General features: G+C 46.2%; 1 protein-coding gene across 1 annotated transcript; it reads left to right on the top strand.

Annotated features, from left to right (window-relative positions):
• The first annotated feature begins 290 nt into the window (after nucleotides 1–290).
• LOC123048524 (uncharacterized) lies at nucleotides 291–5,529 on the top strand. The gene is made up of 9 exons (XM_044471609.1): nucleotides 291–383; nucleotides 642–1,656; nucleotides 1,749–1,975; nucleotides 2,189–2,230; nucleotides 3,030–3,119; nucleotides 3,249–3,416; nucleotides 4,754–4,855; nucleotides 4,930–5,081; nucleotides 5,451–5,529. Exons 1-9 carry the CDS (start codon nucleotides 291–293, stop codon nucleotides 5,527–5,529), a joined length of 1,968 nt encoding a protein of 655 aa, XP_044327544.1.
• The last annotated feature ends 14,762 nt before the right edge of the window (nucleotides 5,530–20,291 follow it).

The following is a 20,291-nucleotide window of genomic DNA, read 5'->3' on the forward strand; positions in this document are numbered from 1 at the left end:
CGAGCGACGACACGGACGAGGCGCCCGCTCGGGGCGAGGTGCTCGCGGACGCGCCGGGCTCACCGTCGGCGACCGTGGTCGGCGTCAACGATCCAGGAGCGGCCGCGCGGGCTCTTCGTCGAGACGAGGACGCGGGGGAGGCTCTGGCCCGCGACCAGGTGCTCGCGAACGCGCCGCCCTCGCCGTCCGCAGCCCTGGTCGCCGCGAGGAACCCAGGAGCGGCTGGGAGTCGTCGTCGTCAAAACGGCGCCGCTGCGGACGACGAGGTGCTCGCCGAGGCGCACCCTACCATGGAGAACGCGCAGGCTTCGTCGTCTGCGACCCAGATCGTCCTCAACAGCCAAGCGGGCGCCGCGAAGACACTGGTGCATGAGCACCACGAGGTGCTCGCCGAGGCGCAGCTCACCAAGGCTGACGCGCTCGCCGAGCCATCGGCGACCAAGGGCACCACGAGGAAGCGGCGCGGCAAGATCCGCCAAGAGGACGAGGCGACCGCCATCAGGAATGAATGCCGAGAGATCGCCAAGCTCCTGTACGGCAACGGGGGCATGACCGACGCGCTGCCACTCGCCGAGGCGCTCGTCGCCGCCCACCCGCGGTCCACGGTCGCGCTTAATTTGGCAGGTGATCTTCATAGCCAGATGAGTTCAGAGCTGTTCGAGAAGGGGTCCAAGACTGATGATAAGGATGTGCTGCGCCAGTCGCGCGATCATTCAGTTCTGGCCCTGGCCTACTTCACCGAAGCCAAGCGGTTTGCGCCACGCTGCATCGTGACTCCTGTCTTCCGAGGGAACGAGCTGATGTGCCTTGCAAAGCTCGGTGAGCTTGAGAAGGAAGTCCTTCCAGAGATTAAGCTTCCCTTCGACACAGATGTTGCGTCCGTTGTGTCTCTTCATGCCAATGAGTTCACTGACCGGATTGCTGACATCCAATCTGAGTTCATCCATGCCAGTACCATGATTGACCCGGACGACCCAGCCAAGCATAACATCTGGTATGATATTCGTCGGTGCACACAACACAGGAACAAACGGCGAACCAAGCACGCCAGCGACTGGCTTGAAGGGCTCGAACAGGGCTACCAGCTCATCCACTCGTCGCCCAAGGACAACATTACCAAAGCAAGAGCAGAAGCTTCAGATAAGCTACACGAGATAATGCGATTTGTGTGCGATCAATATGTGCCTAGTAAAGTGGAGGAGATCTTGCGTAAGGATGTTGCTGGTCATCTTGCTGCTGCAAGAGAGGAGGCAAAGAACTTGGCTGCAACTTATGGCTACTGTGCCCGAGCACGCATGCTAGAAGGTTATGTGGAGCTGAAGCACACTACAAGAGTGGGTGGACCACAGTTTAAGGCAATGTTAAGAGAGCTGATCCAGATGGTACATGAAGCAGCGGCTGCTTTCAAAGGTTCTATCATCATTGCAAAGTTTCTGGCTGAGTTCTATTCTGCACTTGGCCAAGATGTGTATGCTTTGAGCATTGTTCAAAGAGCCCTTCTAGTCCATAACCCTGACGACCCGCGCAAACATGATGTGCCCGTTGGCTGCACCCCAGGGGACTGCTCTGAAGATAGGATTGCCACTGTCCAAGACCAACTTGGTCAGATGCTTGCCAGAATTGAAGCTAATATAAAATCAAGAAGCCATCCAACAGGTAATTTCCTTTCCTCTTCTCTAAAACAGTGTACTGCTCTTGCTAACTAGATGAATTGAACTGTATTGACAATTGATTGCCTGTTTCCTCAGATCTTTTAGGAAGCGAAGAAGACGTTGCTGAAGTTGACAATGGAAGTCCGGTCAACGGAAAGGGGAAGAAGAAGAAGAAGAAGACGGAGAAAAAGCCTGCAGTGCATCATGCATTTAGGTATTCACAGAAGAAAAAGGCGCCCAACCCGAGCAGGATACCTGTATGGGAGGACTGGCTTCGAAAGAACAGAACAACACCTACACCGGCATCTATTCCTCCCATACATGTAAGGCCATCTCTCGCTGATTCCTTAAATTTTAGTCCCTTATATGCCTTCTTTATACTTGAGTTCTTATAACTTGGTTAGTTAAACGGTGGTCTGAACTAGCCGGACCTGCTAACATTTAGCTATAAAATAGAACTTTGGCAGTGAGCACCTAAACTTTCTCACATGCAATGTTTCTGTCCTTAGTAATTACAACCAATTTTGAACCTTCAGAACAGTTGTTCCTGTCTCCAGGCAGAATTGACGTTTGCCAAGGTGTGTTCAGTGCAATAACACTCTTCCCTTTGAGATTTCATTTTGTGTGACAACCAATGATACACTTTGAAACAAAGTAGAATGACTGTTTCTTTCTACGAGCAGAGTGTTATTACAGCCAAATAAGGAAGACCAAAGAGCTAATACAATTGTTTCACTAAACCAAAACTGCATTGATTGTAGTTTCAACAGAAATACTGATCGCAACATTGAAACTAAAATCTGGTGCATGTTGTTCATTATTACCATTGAAACTAAAATCAATGCAGTTTCTGTGACACCGTTCAGATCATAGCTAACATGTCATCAATTTTTCTGATACTGTTCAGTTATGAGTTGCCAACATATAAGTATCCAACACCTTGTCTTAGACGACACCTTGCTGAAAACAAATAAAACATAAACAACTTGAAATATTGTCCAACATTAATTATGACGATGATTAACCCCAGCAGTTAGAGGCTGGCAGTGTGATCCATAAATCAGGGTACTACCAACCAATCCAATATTGCCATTCAGCTCAGCAAAAGCAGCTAGGGGGATTCGATTGGTTCTTGTGAAGGGTGGAACTGAGAGATAAGGCCAAACAATTCAGTTCTGATTCAAGGCCACATAAAACAGGAACTAGAAATCCTGATCAGGATAACAACGTCTTTGCAAATTTTCGAAGAATAGATTATTATCTGCCCATCTCGAATAACAAATACGTGGAAGACTTCTAGCTTTAACTAGAGTACCTCTTCCTCTTTTACCTTTAGATTATTCTGCTAGTATGTTTTAAATGGTTGGTTCTTCACAGATGGTTCAACAGCAGCTTGTGCCAGAGTGTGAGGTGAACCTGTATGTGGAGTACTGCCAAGCACTCGCACAGTGTTCGAAGAAGAATTTTGTATGTCATCTGTGTTGTTTCGAGGGACCTTACTGCTCTCGAGTGCAGATAAATGATGTAAGCATCTTCATAATATTGATTGGTGCATATATTAATTTGATTTTCTGACTTCTAGCTTTGGTTGAACAGATCAGCAATCACTATCTGGCCGAGCACAGCTTGAGCCTGGAACAAGCTTTCAAGTGCCCCGAGAAACCCTGCAACATCAGGCTTCGCAGCTACGCCGACTTCCGGAGGCACCATCACTTTGTTCATCGGTTAACACCTGGCTGGTGGAAATCGGAGAGTGACTTGAAGGTTACAGGGGAGGGTGGTGCAAAGATCTAGCTGTTTTAGCCCATGTTTTTGTGCCAGTGTAATAAGCATAGTTGTTTGCTGGTGGTGGTCATCCAAGTCCAGGGATGAAACATACAAACTGGAACATCTTTGACAATGTGCCAAGATGAGGTGCTACATTCTTAGCAATGCTCTGTAGAAGCGGATCGTTGTGTGATGTTCCTGTTTTTCCTTCTTATCTTCTGATTTTTTCCAGTTTATACTCTGTTGGCTACGGCTGGAAGACTACTTGTTAAATAAATAAAAAACTGGAACTTCTTTTTTGTTTTTTCCAGATTATTCATTTTTCCAGATTATTCATTGCATATGTAGAAGTAAAAAAATGTCATATCTCCTGATCACCTGCAATTTTTTTTGAATACCTGTAACATTAACTTGATGCTAAGCACTCGAATTCTGATTTCACACAGCCGCAAGCTACAGATTCAAGGATAACTCAGAGAGAGAGAGAGCACAATTCATGACTTATAGCTTTTATTTAGCAAAGTTATACCATCATATCTTTCTGGGATGAATTTTCACAAAATTATATTTGCTGACTGTCCAATACAAATATCGTGTTAACTTCTCTAAATTGGAATAGTCTAGCCTCAGATGCTGAACTTGTAGGATAAATATTGATACATAGCTGCCATAACCACTGAATTTAAAATGCAATTACGATCAAATTAAATCATAACAAAGTATTAAACAATAAGTGATTGTAGTACTTCCGGATCTATCTAATGGCAGAGCAAAAGGTACAAAACAGACGAAACAATGTGTTTATTAAAGAAAGAACAACTGTAGGGATACTATCAGACGCAGCTGCCCAGCCACCTCTACTTGTGGGAATAGCTATCCTCCTATTCCCCGTCGCCTCCCAACCTCCACCGACGTGGTGGTTCCCCCTCTCCTCCTCCGTCTCTGCTCCCTTCCCTGGCTCGGCTCTCTGGGTGTGACGGCGGCCATCATCGTTTGGCCATACAAAGCGTGAAATGATCACGGGGATGCCGGAACATGAGAACGAGAAAAGAGAACAAAACTGATAGCGACATTAAAAATTTAAAAGAACAGATGATGAAGTTTCAAAAAATTGTTCCTGTATTTCTATATTCTGCTCCTTCTATTTGTCTTTTAATAACTTCTTACTGATAGTTGTATTTATACTATAACAAAGAACATGAACATTTAATTACCGCTCCTTACATTTGTCTTGGTGCTACAATTGTTACCACGCATTGTTTGAGTAACGTTTGTTGATAGATCTGACCCACCTGCTGTTCAGGCTTGTTAACCAATGAAAGGGGATGCTGCAGCCCCCCTATCAGATCATTGCTGAATATAATGCCGCGATCCCTGAGGCCGAGCGCGAGAAGCTGAAGGACAGCGCCTTTGAGGATCTACTAAGGGGCGCACAGGTTTGCACAACCAAAACTCACTGCACTGTCATTCCAGTGATGTTCAGCTCTTGATCTGTTGTTTTCTCATACAGGAGGCAATTGTCATCCCTCCATGGTTTGCTCTCGCCATCCGGCCAAGGCCCGGCTTCTGCGAGTATGTGAGGGTAAATGTGAGCGAGCTTGGTGTTGAGGAGTTAAGTGTCCCTGAGTATTTGCAGTTCAAGGAACAATTGGCGAATGGAAGGTATCTGTGATTTTGTGAAATTATTAAGATTCAAGAGTCCAGCTTATACCTTAATTAGTTATATCATATAACGCTTCTTCTATTCAAATTGCACCACCGATAACAACTTTGTGCTTGAGCTGGACTTTGAGCCATTCAACGCCTCATTCCCGCGCCCATCGCTGTCGAAGTCCATTGGCAATGGTGTGCAGTTTCTGAACAGGCACTTGTCGTCGAAGCTGCTCCATGACAAGGAGAGCATGTACCCATTGCTTAACTTCCTTCGTCGAAGCTGCTCCATGACAAGGTTACACTCTCCACTGTCTCGCTTTGCGGATTGGATCATTTGGCTTTTGTAGATTGAATCATTTGATTATTTCTTTGCTGAAGGTTCTCTAGAAAAACTATATCTTTGTTGTTGAAAACTGACAGGCTTGCATCATTTGTTAATGGCATGTCAATTTCTTAGATATATCTAAAAGCAGCATATGAGCATAGTCAGCCTGTCAGAAAATATAGACACAATCTTACTTAATGTGTTGGGGATTTGCCCTGATGATATGTTCATTTTGTAAGTAAAACAAATGTTTTAGAACAAATTCTTTAAGTAAGTGCAAAAGCCTGATGATCCAATCTACGAAGTTTAAACTGGATGTTAGAATAAATCTGAGGCACTCCGTCGATCATTCAAGGATCAAGCAATCACATAAGCACGACACCAAGATTTGTTAACGAGGTTCACCGATATGGCTACATTCCCGGGGCCTGACTATGGGCGCTCCTCCCCATGACACTGCTACAATACCGCACCCGGTCGCCCTGGACACCGGCATATGCCGCCGGCTTCCCCTGCGTTCCGGTGCTATTATGTTGGCATAGGTTACATCGTGTGTCTACCCTCGCTATATATGAGAGGCCTAGGATACAAGTGTCCTACTAGGACACGACTCCATATCCTATGTAAACACAATACAACTCATAGTCTAACTGTAACCTACCTTGTACACAATATTCGACACAACTCTAACAAACTCCACCTTGGCGAATATTCTCCACCACCTTGAATTCATCAACGCGTCAAACTTCCATGTACATTGGAGTTGAGCTTATCCCATGAGAACCGCTGCTACTCCAAAGACTCCATATGACTCCACCTGCAACTTGTAGTCCCTTCTTTTCTTGACCACAGTCAACGCTCGAGCAAAATTAAGTTCCTTGTTACTCTAGTTTGTGCTCCCAACTTCCAGAGTATCCGTCAACGCCATCACACACGATCACTGACCTGCATGACAGTGAACAACTCACATATTGGTGTCACATATAAGAGTTACCTGAACTCAACATCACCGCTCCTTTCTTGACTGCCTGTCTGAAACTTGAAGGAATTTCACCATTGCTTTTAGTCATCCCGAGTGAAATTCGCAGTTGTCTCATCACATGTATGACCATCAAAGCCCTGGCCCGTCTCCATGTCCGTGCATACCGCACGCCTCGCCGCTATTACCGCGCCGAGCCTCCACTGTCCCGGTCGAGTCTCAAGGGTCGTGGACCCACACCACTCAACCCCCACTGCAGAGTACCACCGATCATCACCGACCGATGACGAGTTTTACGCTTCCATCAGACCACCGGGCTCCAGTCCGAATTACGTGTCCCTCGCTTTTCCCCACTGAATAGGCTTCGACTCTCTGTGCACTTACGCCGTAGCCCCTCAATCAGCACCGAGTGAAGTCCTCCAGACTCCAGCTCCACCTTCAACATGACTCTATGGTAGATGATCAGTCCACCCTCGCGCCCCATCGATTTCAAGCTCTCATGTGCGCACCGTCTTGAATCAACCCCGCGCCATAGTCTTGTCGAAGCCACACAGGCCCTCGGGGCCTGCGCCACGTGTTTCCACTCCCAGAAGTCGGTCACCATCAGCATCACGCTCCCACGTCGTCAGCGCCGATTTCACCACCGTCTTCTGTATCAACCGACTCGGGTCGATCCGTCAGACTGCCTAGTCCAACCCAGCCGAACTCGTTCGACTGTACGACACACTCGAGGCTCCCAAATCGTCTTCCGCCAATCTCCATCCATCACCTGATAATTCCATCTTAGCTGACATGACTTCCTGCAACAACTTCAAGCATCCTTGTTGCACCAACAAATTTTTCACCCTTGTCTGCCATAACTCAAGGTTGTCAGTCCCATCGAACTTCTCCACCTCAAACCTGATACCCGATGGCGCCATAGTTCTTTGTACGGCTGACCCTGCAAAAAATTATCCGAGCTTTCCTCACGTGATGTCCAAGTACACAAGCACCCTCATGTACTAATAGCAATTCCAACCAAAAGAAAATCTTAGTAATCACGTGATGGCTCCCTTGCACAACCCCCAATGCATGCTAATTGCTTTGTCTCTGCCCTGAGCTTCTGCTTTCCAACGGATTATGCCTTGCGATTTTTTTCTATTCGCCAGTTGATTTGCGTGCCTATCTCAATGTCACTTGGAGACTCGGTCTCCTTTTGGTCCAAAACAAATCCCGCGTACACTTCCTGTAGTTCTAGCATGTTCACGTCCCTTGGACTGCCTTCACGCGCGTACGCTTCCTGGCTGCAGACCCGCCTGTGTCCGCCTCAGCCCGCACGTGAGGCCGCTTTCGCTCCTGCGGCCACGCCCGCATACGGACTCGCCAGATCGATTTTGATACGATCTGCCATCATGGGGACCTTCACGAACACGCCAATTGCTACACATTGCTTTATGCGCGATGATCTCCGATCGCTGTCGCACGTCGCCGTGCCTCCACAGCCGCCGGTCTTCATCGCTCTCCTCTAAATCAACTTCCACAACCTCCGAACCTAGCTTATGATATCACTTGTTAGAATAAATCCGAGGCACTCCATCGATCATTCAAGGATCAAGCAATCACACAAGCACGACACCAAGATTTGTTAACGAGGTTCACTGATATGGCTACATTCCCGGGGCCTGACTATGGGCGCTCCTCCCCATGACACCGCTACAATACCGCACCCGGTCGCCCTGGACACTGGCACATGCCGCCGGCTTCCCCTGCATTCTGATGCTATTATGTTGGCATAGGTTACATCGTGTGTCTACCCTCGCTATATATGAGAGGCCTAGGATACAAGTGTCATACTAGGACACGACTCCATATCCTATGTAAACACAATACAACTCATAGTCTAACTGTAACCTACCATGTACACAATATTCGACACAACTCTAACACTGGAACTGTTACACCTGCTGTTTAATCAGGATGAGGATGTAATATTTTCTTTCTTTGAGCAACGAGAGAAGGAGGATCCCCCCCCCCCCCCGCGTCGCCTGGCTCTGGCGACTCGGGGGTGAAAACCTAGCGCCGCCACCACCCCTCTCCCCAACCCCTCCCATCTCGCCGCCGCCATAGGCTTCCGCCGGCAAAGCTCGCGCTGGACCCAGGGACGGCGGCGGCGGGGCGTCTCTCTCAATCCAGGTAACAGGGCTCGGCGACGCGAGGCCCTCTGCCGGCGGCGCATCTGGCCATGGTCGGTGGCGGTCTCATCCGGCGCGAGCTGCCTCACGGTGGTGGTTGCGAGGCGGTGGCGGGCGGCTGTGCTGCGGCGGTGTGGCGGCCGGTGGACCTGGTGACCTGGATCTGGATCCAGCGAGCCGGTCAGGCGCGGCGCTAGCTTGCAGGTGGCGAAGGGCAGAGGAGTTGGGCGGCGCGGTGTGCGCGCACGGGCTGCGTGGTCGTGCGGGGGGTGCAGTCTAGCCAGTGTGGGATGCTACTTGGCGCCCATATCTTCTTTTCCTGAACTCACCCGGCCAACCGGCGTTCTTGGCCACGACCAGGGGGTCGGCGGTGGATGGCTTCGACAGAGTTTGACTACGGTGGTGGTGGGGTGTGGTTGGAGGCAAGGGCTTGAATGCAGGTGGCAGCCAACAACGACCTGACTCCGGCTATGCAGGTGCTCGAGGTGAGCTTCTGTGTCAATGGAGCCTCATGCTAGTCCTAGTGGGGACGCTCGCCGTGGACTGGCAGGAGGGCGGGGAGGTCTCGGGCTGCAGGGCACATCGGTCAGCTTCAACGGAGATGACAGGGACGGGATGCTTCAGGCGAAAGCCTTGTGTCGATCTTGTTGGCAACGATGACGGCGACGCCTTCGAGCGCCGTTTCCCTTCTTGAAGGCGCCATCGGGAAGCTACTGTTACCCTCTTAATCATGTGCCCCGGGCGAAAGCCTCAGATCCATCTCTGGATCGGACGACGACGGCGTCTCGATGTCGTTACTCCCCCTTGAGGGCGTTGTTTTTGGGGGGCCACGGATCCGCGGTTGGCAGCTTGATGTCTGGATTGGAGTGTTTGTTGGGTTGTTGGTCTGCAGGGTGGTGGCGGTGGAAGTGATCTATGGTGGCGACTAATCCCTTGGTCACCTCGGTGCTGATGGTTGACCTTATCTCTTGGGGGCTCGTGGCGACGATGGGTCTCGGTGTTCGGTGCCCTTCGACAGCGTCTGAGGCTTTGTTGCCTGGCATAGTGCTTTGGTTCTCTTTATTTTTTATGATGGCCGTGGTGTGGCCTAGAGGAGGTGCAGGGTCTGTCTTGGTGGAACATTGCCCTTCGGCACGGTCCGTAGCTCTCTTTGCCGCGACGTGGCTAGGCAGTGGGATGCCCTTCGACAGTGGTTGCGACTTCCTAGCTCTTCAAGGTGCAGAGTGATCGCAGGGCAGCCGGCAACTTCTTCTCTACGTCTTCTCGGTGACGGATCTCCTTTCGATTGATTCAACAAAGCTTGCTTCCGCTCTTCTCGTTCCAACTAGTGGTGTTGGGTGCTAAGTTCTTGGTGTTGGCTGCTTGTCGTAGCTCTTTTCTGGTTCTTCTTCTGTTCTTTCTTGTGCCTTCTTGTGTGTGTTGGTTGCTTTCTGTTGTACCTGATGTCTTGTATCTTTCTCTTATATATAATGAAAATGGTTCAGGCTGGCGTAAGCCCGCCGTAGCACCGTAAAAAAATATTTTGTTTCTTTCTTCAGACCATTATGTTGAACGACAGAATTCGCCGTCTCAGTACCCTCCAAGGTGCACTCAGGAAGGCAGAGACACATCCGTCAGGCCTTCCAGCGGACACCCCATACTCGGAGTTCCACCACCGGTACTGTATATAATCATCATACTCATGATCATTGAAAGCCTTACTGGTCCCAACAAAGAACTAGCGTCATGGCATATCGTACATAACATTTTCTTAAAATAAATTCAGGTTCCATGAACTTGGTTTGGAGAAAGGTTGGGGCGACTGTGCTCAGACTATCCACCTTCTCTTGGACCTTCTCGAGGCCCCTGACCCATCCTCGTTCGAGATGTTCCTCGGAACAATCCGAGTGGCGTTCAATGTTGTTATCCTCTCTCCTCATGGTTACTTTGCCCAGGTCAATGTCTTGGGGTACCCTGATACTGGTGGACAGGTAGAATCCTCTACCCCACTATTGACAACTTGACATATTTCTTTATTACTGGAATTTCCATATATGCCGGGTGCCAGGCTCTTCACCGAGAGCCAAAATACGGACACTCGGCAAAATAAACAACGCCGAGAGCCACACTTGGCAAACCTGACTTTATGGCAACTAGCTAACATTGCCGACATGGGCTCACAGTGAACAAGCACCGCACGGCAAACAACGCAGACGCCGAGAGCACCACACGGCAAAGAGAAGCCACGTGGCATGCCCATTCGCAGCTGACGCCGCTGTCACTTTCTGTTACCTATACCGAGAGCCGTGACGTTGCGCTCAGTAAAAACACGTCACAGAAACATTCCTACCTGACATTTGGTCCCACTGGTCACATTTATCAGTAAAACTTTTAAATTATTTGCTAAATATTTAAAACGAATAATATGACAATGTCTTTGCCGAGAGCCATCCTCGGCAATGCTCGATATACGACTGTTGACTAAACCCTTCGAAACTGACCAGTGGGTCCGGGTGTCCCACATGACAGTTGATCTTTTACCGAGTGTCACAGCCCTTGGAAAAGAGTGGCACAACTGTAGTAGTAAAGTGCTCAGCTGACCCCTTTTCCGAGAGTGGCATCGGAAAAGAATGGCACAACAGTAGTTTCAGTGCTCAGACGACCCCTTTTCCGAGAGTTGCGCTCGGTAGTCTCTCTTTTTCCGAGTGTAGCTCTCAGAAATGTGTCCCATTGCTTCTCTTGTTAAGCTCTTTCTTGTCTAATCCCTACAACTAAAAACAAGCACAGTGCAATTTCTGTATATAAATGAATGCAGAAAATGTTATCATAACAAATGAATGTGGGAGCTCTTAGCTCCCTAGAAATTCATCGAGCAACACATCACATACATAGGCATAACTTAAAGTAGTTCACATAGGCCAATGTTTCATACTAGTACACATCACACACAAGTTCGCAAATTCATACATATGGTTAACTTATGGAATTTCATTACTTTCAAAACACGTGCACATCACATAGAAGTTCACATGTTCATACAACATTTTGAGGAGGACGAGGGGCCTCATTTCCATCGGGTTAAGATTCCGGAGGAGGAGGAGGAGGAGGAGGAGGAGGGGCATCATTTCCACTGCTTTGAGATTTCATAAGAGTCTATAAGAGTAGAGTCACGTGAGCATTGTTCGTCGCTATATAATGAATGTTCTACTCTAGTTTAGAGAATGTTCTACATGTAGTTGATTCTCGAGAAGCTTGAATATTTCGTTCATTTTTGCTCGTTCCTTATCTCTGCTCTCCTGCTCAGTCTACCGCCTTTGCTCCTCTTCAGCAGCCCGCTGGTCCATTAAATCCTGTAATATGGCATTAGGCTCATATAGGTTGCAAGGGTGCTATTTCGAGGCATGGTCATAAATGAATGGTTATGATGCTAACCTTGAGATGCGCTATCTCGCGTGACGCGACGGTTGGGCGACTCCGTATGGACGGAGTTGAGCTTGTGCTCGACGCGTGTATCTCATGGAGCTTACGATGCGAGGAGGTGGCGATCGGCCCGTTGCAAAGGGGGTGGCGGCTATGGCCATTCCCCTCGCCAGCAATGATGAGCAACTCAGGATCAAGGGGCTTGGACGTAGGTTCAGTGTCCTGCCCATGCACCTCCTAGAAGATCTCTTTGAGGTTGGCCATAGTGGTGGCATCTTAGATAGTATCATGCACTTGGAAATAGTAAACATGCTGATGTGATATAGAATTAAAGAAGAGAGAGAGAGGGTTAGAGTAACATAGGTAGATACCGTATCATATTAAATGCTATGCCACAGTACGAGACCTTCAGGCTACTCTCAGACAGTATTATACACTAGTACGTATTATACACGCTGAAGTATTCTTCTCTCTCCAAGTTGGTCCGACAAGCAGATTTCCTCGTCATCTTAATCCCCTTGTCATTGAACGCCCGACACTGCATCACGACTTTGTACCACAGCGTGTGCTTGACGTCGGAGAGTATCTTCGGGCTGATTTCACGATGCCTTTTGTCGCCTTTTCTTTCTTACCATCCATGCAAGAAAATGCTTCCTACAAGAAAGCATATGGCAGTTAATTACAAGAATTTGGATATGGAAAAATGCAGTGGCGAAGATACTTATAGAAAAACCGTCGATGACCCGGGTGGCCATGGTGACATCATGCTCATCCTTGGTGTGCTGGTAGTGTTCCCAGGTTAAACCTGGCGACGGCGAGTGGTCATCACCCGGCTTGGCCAACCCGGGGAAGTACTTCCTCAAGAGGGAGCCAATGATGTGGTTCAGCAATCGCGCCCCCTTAGGCTTGGCAGGGATAAATTCTCAGTGACTGCATGATGAAAAAGACAAGCATATGTGAGTGGAAAAGCTGTGGTATCCAAAATAATTTGCAAATCAAATACATACCAATCTCTTCTCGGTCTAATGACAGGATGGTTGCTGCCAGCCGTTGGTTCCGGGACCTTCCCCGGACTAAGCCCGGATTTCTTCCTCTTGGAAGAGTTGCTCGAGGTAGACCCCGAGCCGCCTGAGGCAACCATGTCGGTCGAGTAGTAGCGAGTGGATCCGGTACATCAAAGTCCACTCCGACATCGTCATCTGATGTCGACTCCTCATCGGCAGCGAGCTGACGGGAGCCGGATGACTCAGTCGTGCCAGAGTTGCTGACGTGGGTCGCCCTACCACTCGAGACTCTCCGGTACTTAGTAGAGCCCCCCTCAGAATCTGAAAACAAATAAAATATATTAGTAACTAGAATGGAGAGTAATCTGAAAATAAAATAAAATACAATTATAAATAACTATAACTTGGTTCCATTGCTAAGCAAAATTTTGGTTCCTAAGCAAAATTATGGTTCCTAAGCAAAATTTTGGTTCCATTGCTAATCTAAATTTATCTAATGTCAAGTTGAATAACAGCAGTTCACACAAATGACATTTTGAATTAATATACCTAATCAGATGTTACTTCATCAAAATTAACCAGAGAATTTTTTTTGGTTCCTAAGATTTTTTTTGGTTCCATTGCTAATCTAAATTTATCTAATGTCAAGTTAAATAGCAGCAGCTCACACAAATGAAATTTTGGATTAATATACCTAACCACATGTTACTTAATCAAAATTGACCTAAGCAAAATTTTACCTAATCTAAATTTTGAAATAGAAAATTACTTGACCAATATTTACCTAAGAACAATACAATCATCATGAAGCAGATGAAAACTGTAATGTGTTGAGGGGGAGAGGGCATCAGAGGGGAGAGGGATGGGGTTGAGAGGTGCGGTGGGGGGGGGGAGTGGGGTGGGAGGGGATGGGAGAGGAGGGCAGGGGAGTACCTGTGGGCATGTTGAGCTGCCGCGCCACCGGTGGCACTCTACTACGACCGCCATCCTTGGGCCGCAAAGAAGAACCACCGCGTCGGGCGTCGGCCATGAAGAACACAACAACAGTGGAAGAGGTGGCGGTGGCGGCAGCTGGTGGCCGTGGTGGTGGCGGCAGTTGGTGGCGGTGGTAGTGGCGGCGTCGGTAGATGGTGGAGGTGAAGATATCAGCGGCGGTGAGGGGAAGGAGAAAACACAGAGCGAACTGAGTGAGAGAAAGATAGGGGGTTGGCTAAGATCTAGAGGTTTAGGTATATTGCCGAGAGGTACGCTCAGTAAAGGTAGGCATTACCGAGAGCCGTATATCGACGTTCGATAAAAATGGTGCCACTTCTTTATTTTCCTTCTATTTGTGTTTTTGTGCACTCTCTTTTTGTATCTGATATTTCATATATTTTTATGACTAAAGTTTGAAAATGCCATGACTTTTGATGACTTATGTTTTGGGCTAGATTTGTTCAAATATCAACTTTAAACATTATAATGTAAAAAACATGAGAACGGGGACCTGCCGTAACACGAAGAAGCAGGTATTCACCATGGCCTACCCCTTCTCGGTGCCGGTCAACGCCCTAGACTGTCGGGGCCACCGGATTGTTGCTCGATCTAGAAACCAATAGAGAGAGGGGGGGGGGGGGAACCACCCCTATATGCGTGTGGCCCATGCATATGCATGAAAGGGTGGTGTGGTCTTTGAATACTCAACGCACATCCTTGACATGCACATGCCTAACAAACTGCACAGACGGCGGGAACATCGAGGACCGACTGCGTTCGTCCCCGAGACCGAGCCGATGGTGGGCGATCATGTGACAGAACGGGCTTAGACTTGTCCTGGCATCTGATAACCCACAAGTATAGGGGATCGCAACAGTTTTTGAGGGTAGAGTATTCAACCCAAATTTATTGATTCGACACAAGGGGAGCCAAAGAATATTCTCAAGTATTAGCAGTTAAGTTGTCAATTCAACCACACCTGGATAACTTAGTATCTGCAGCAAAGTATTTAGTAGCAAAGTAGTATGGAAGTAACGGTATCGGTAGCAAAAGTAATATTTTTGGGTTTTGTAGTGATTGTAACAGTAGCAACGGAAAAGTAAATAAGCGAAGAACAATATATGAAAAGCTCGTAGGCATTGGATCGGTGAAGGAGAATTATGCCGGACAAGGTTCATCATGTAACAGTCATAACATAGGGTGACACAGAACTAGCTCCAATTCATCAATGTAATGTAGGCATGTATTCCGAATATAGTCATACATGCTTATGGAAAAGAACTTGCAAGACATCTTTTGTCCTACCCTCCCGTGGCAGCGGAGTCCTAACGGAAACTAAGGGATATTAAGGCCTCCTTTAAATAGAGTACCGGACCAAAGCATTAACACATAGTGAATAAATGAACTCCTCAAACTACGGTCATCACCGGGAGTGGTCCCGATTATTGTCACTTCGGGGTTGCCGGATCATAGTAAAACGTGATGAATCTTTCTCTCTGATTTTTTTCTCCCCGAACACGAATATATGGAGTTGGAGTTGAGGTCGGTGGAGCAACAGGGGGCCCACGAGGCAGGGGGCGCGCCCCGGGGGGGGGGGCAGGCGCGCCCCCACCCTCGTGGACATGTGGTGGGCCCCCTGGCCTTGATTCTTTCGCCAATATTTTTAATATTTTTCAAAAATAAGTTCCGTGGAGTTTCAGGTCATTCCAAAAACTTTTGTTTCTGCACATAAATAACACCATGGCAATTCTGCTGAAAACAGCGTCAGTCCGGGTTAGTTCCATTCAAATCATGCAAGTTAGAGTCCAAAACAAGGGCAAAAGTGTTTGCAAAAGTAGATACAATGGAGACGTATCAACTCCCCCAAGCTTAAACCTTTGCTTGTCCTCAAGCAATTCAGTTGATAAACTGAAAGTGATAAAGAAAAACTTTTACAAACTCTGTTTGCTCTTGTTGTTGTAAATATGTAAAGCCAGCACTCAAGTTTTCAGCAAAGATTATAACTAACCACATTCACAATAACACTTAGGTCTCATGTTTACTCATATCAATGGCATAATCAACTAGCGAGCAATAATAATAAATCTCGGATGACAACACTTTCTCAAAACAATCATGATATGATATAACAAGATGGTATCTCGCTAGCCCTTTCTGAGACCGCAAAACATAAATGCAGAGCACCTTTAAAGATCAAGGACTGACTAAACATTGTAATTGATGGTAAAAGAGATCCAGTCATAGTCATACCCAATATAAATTAACAGTAATGGATGCAAATGACAGCGGTGCTCTCCAGCTGGTGCTTTTTAATAAGAGGGCGTTGACTCAACATAAAAGTAAATAGATAGGCCCTTCGCAGAGGGAAGCAGGGATTTGTAGAGGTGCCAGAGATCGATTTTAAAGCAGAGATAAATAATATTTTGAGCGGCATACTTTCATTGTCAACATAACAACCAAGATATGGCGATATCTTCCATGCTACACACATTATAGGCGGTTCCCAAACAGAATGGTAAAGTTTATACTCCCCCTCCACCAACAAGCATCAATCCATGGCTTGCTCGAAACAACGAGTGCCTCCAACTAACAACAGTCCCGTGGGAGTTTTGTTTGCAATTATTTTGATTTGATTTGCATAAAGCATGGGACTGGGCATCCCGGTGACCAGCCATTTTCTCGTGAGTGAGGAGCGGAGTCCACTCCTCTTGAGAATAACCCACCTAGCATGGAAGATAAGGACAACCCTAGTTGATACATGAGCTATTCGAGCATACAAAACAGAATTTCATTTGAAGGTTTAGAGTTTGGCACATACAAATTTACTTGGAACGGCAGGTAGATACCGCATATAGGAAGGTATGGTGGACTCATATGGAATAACTTTGGGGTTTAAGGGATTGGATGCACAAGCAGTATTCTCGCTTAGTACAAGTGAAGGCTAGCAAAAGACTGGGAAGCGACCAACTAGAGAGCGACAATAGTCATGAACATGCATTAAAATTAATAAACACTGAGTGCAAGCATGAGTAGGATATAATCCACCATGAACATAAATATCGTGAAGGCTATGTTGATTTGTTTCAACTACATGTGTGAACATGCGCCAAGTCAAGTCACTTGAATCATTCAAAGGAGGATACCATCCCATCATACCACATCACAACCATTTTAATAGCATGTTGGCACGCAAGGTAAACCATTATAACTCATAGCTAATTAAGCATGGCATAAGCAACTATAATCTCTAATTGTCATTGCAAACATGTTTATTCATAATAGGCTGAATCAGGAACGATGAACTAATCATATTTACAAAAACAAGAGAGGTCGAGTTCATACCAGCTTCTCCCATCTCAATCAGTCCATCTTATATCGTCATTATTGCCTTTCACTTGCAGGACCGAACGATGTGAATAATAATAATAGTGCACGTGCATTGGACTAAGCTGGAATCTGCGAGCATTCAATAAACATGAGAAGACAAGGCAATATGGGCTCTTGGTTAAATCAACAATAATGCATATAAGAGCCACTTCAACAATTTCATTATGGTCTTCTCCTATCGACCCCCAAAGAAAAGAAAAGAAATAAAACTATTTACATGGGAAAGCTCCCAACAAGCAAAAGAAGAACGGGAAATATTTTTGGGTTTTCTTTTTAATTATTACTACTACAACAAGAAAGTAAACTAGCTAAAAGCTACAACTAATTTTTTTGGTTTTTCTTAAGGTTTTTCAAACACACAAGAAGAAAGCAAAAAAAGAAAATAAACTAGCATGGATAATACAGTGAAAGAGTATGAGCACCGACAACTAGCATGAGTGTGTGAACATAAATGTAATGTCGGTGAGAAATACGTACTCCCCCAAGCTTAGGCTTTTGGCCTAAGTTGGTTTATTTCCACGGATGGCCTGGCGGATATCCATAGTTGTAGTTGGGGTCGTACTGAGATGCAGCGGCTATTGCATCGTGGGCTGCAACTTGGAGGCGAGCTGCCCTCGTCCTCCTTTTGTACTCATTTGCCTCCTGCCTGGTTATAAAATGTCTCCCCTTTGCCCGAAAGTCAAAGAGAGTAGGGGCAGGAACAATATTGACGGCGTGACGCCTGTCAAAGATTAGTCGGTACTGGAGAGGTGGTTCATTCCTCTCGACAACCTGATGGTGAACCATAGCATTAAAGTCTAGATAAGTAGGAGGCAATTCAATATCATCATCACGTATGGTTACACCAAGAAAATCAGCTAAGCGGGTTGCATAAATTCCGCCAAAGCAATCTCCATTAAATCTATTATGATGCAACCTACGTGCAACAATGACTCCCAAATTATAAGATTTATCTCCTAACACAGCACTCATAAGAATACCGAGGTCAGGGACACACATATGACATGCTTCATCTTTACCATTTATGCACCTACCTATAAAGAGAGCAAAATAATGTATAGCAGGAAAATGAATGCTCCCTATGGTAGCTTGTGCTATATCTCTAGATTCCCCCATAGTTATACTAGCAATAAAATCTCTAAATTCAGATTTGCGAGGTTCACTAGTACTACCCCATTGTGGAAGTTTGCAAGCAGTACTAAAATCCTCTAAGTCCATAGTATAAGAATTTTCATAAAGATCAAACAGGACAGTTTGAGAATTGCGTGAAGATGAAAATTCAAACCTCCTCACAAAGGAACTAGTGAGATAGTGGTATTGATGGCACTTTTCTGCCTCGAAGCTCACAAGATCAGCGCTACGCAAATATGCGTTAAATTCTTCCTTGATTCCCGCTCGATCCATAAAGTCTTCTGAAGGCCATTCACAAGGCCCCACTGGAGCGTTCCTTGGTGGTTCATCGTCAGCATCACGCATTGCAAGCCTGGGTCCTTGTTTCCTTGAAGGACCACCTTGGTACATTTTCCTAAACATATTTCTTCCTTTGAAAAATTTCTAAATTTTTTAGTAACTTCAAATAAAAGTGAACCAAGCTCAACAAAATTGATAGCAACTACTCCTACAAGTGCCTAGAGACTATATCATGCATTAGGACTACTTGGAACCATATAAATTTGACATGCAAGCTCAAGACCATGGTCACCTAGGCAGCACAAATTTGCAATGAATAAAGCACTAGAACAAAAACTAATTGGACCAATGGAGGAGTCACATACCAAGGAACAATCTCCCAAAATAGTTTTGTGAGAGGTGCTTTGAGCAAGGAGATCGAAAATCGCAGCAAAATGAGCTAGAACTCGTGCTTGAGCTAGATGGTGATTTTTTTGGGAGGAAGGAGTGTGTGGGTGCAGGAATAAATGGAGGGGGGCCACCATGGGCCCACGAGGCAGGGGGCGCGCCCTGTAGGGGTGGGCGCGCCCTGGACCCTCATGGCCAGGTGCTTGCTCCCCCTGCCGTGTTCTCAGTGCCAGATATTCTCAAATATTCCAGAAAAAATCATATTAAATTGGCAGGGCATTTGGAGAACTTTTATTTTCGGGGTATTTTTATATTGCGCGGATAATTCAGAAAACAGACAGAAAAATACTATTTTTACTTTATTTCAACTAAATAACAGAAAGTAGAAAGAGGGTACAGAAGGTTGTGCCTTCTAACTTCATCCATCTCATGCTCATCAAAAGGAATCCACTAACAAGGTTGATCAGGTCTTGTTAACAAACTCATTCCGACTAACATGGAACCGGAGAAATTTCGAATAACACTATGTTACCTCAACGGGGATATGCCCATCCCCAATAAGAAGAATATCATATCTCTTTTTGATAGTAGGAAGAGGAAATTCAAAACCTCCAAAAATAATCGATGGAATTTTTCCAATAGAATTGATACTATGAACTTGAGGTTGTTTCCTCGGAAAGTGTACCGTATGCTCATTGCCATTAACATGAAATGTGACATTGCCTTTGTTGCAATCAATAACAGCCCCTGCAGTATTCAAAAAGGGTCTTCCAAGAATAATAGACATACTATCGTCCTCGGGAATATCAAGAATAAAAAAGTCCGTTAAAATAGTAACGTTTGCAACCACAACAGGCACATCCTCACAAATACCGACAGGTATAGCAGTTGATTTATCAGCCATTTGCAAAGATATTTCAGTAGGTGTCAAGTTATTCAAATCAAGTCTACGATATAAAGAGAGAGGCATAACACTAACACCGGCTCCAAGATCACATAAAGCAGTTCTAACATAATTTCTTTTAATGGAGCATGGTATAGTAGGTACTCCTGGATCTCCAAGTTTCTTTGGTATTCCACCTTTAAAAGTATAATTAGCAAGCATGGTGGAAATTTCAGCTTTCGATATCTTTCTTTTATTAGTAACAATTTCTTTCATATACTTAGCATAAGGATTCATTT

This window comes from Triticum aestivum, chromosome 2D, assembly GCF_018294505.1.
Source record: "Triticum aestivum cultivar Chinese Spring chromosome 2D, IWGSC CS RefSeq v2.1, whole genome shotgun sequence".
Lineage (NCBI taxonomy): Eukaryota > Viridiplantae > Streptophyta > Magnoliopsida > Poales > Poaceae > Triticum > Triticum aestivum.

Excerpts from the sequence above, each read along its gene's own strand:
- LOC123048524 (XM_044471609.1), top strand. The coding sequence starts at position 291 with ATGGAGAACGCGCAGGCTTCGTCGTCTGCGACCCAGATCGTCCTCAAC. Across the intron at positions 3,417-4,753 it reads AATCGGAGAGTGACTTGAAG|CCCCCCTATCAGATCATTGC; the intron begins GTTACAGGGGAG and ends GGGATGCTGCAG. Across the intron at positions 5,082-5,450 it reads GAACAATTGGCGAATGGAAG|GTTCTCTAGAAAAACTATAT; the intron begins GTATCTGTGATT and ends TCTTTGCTGAAG.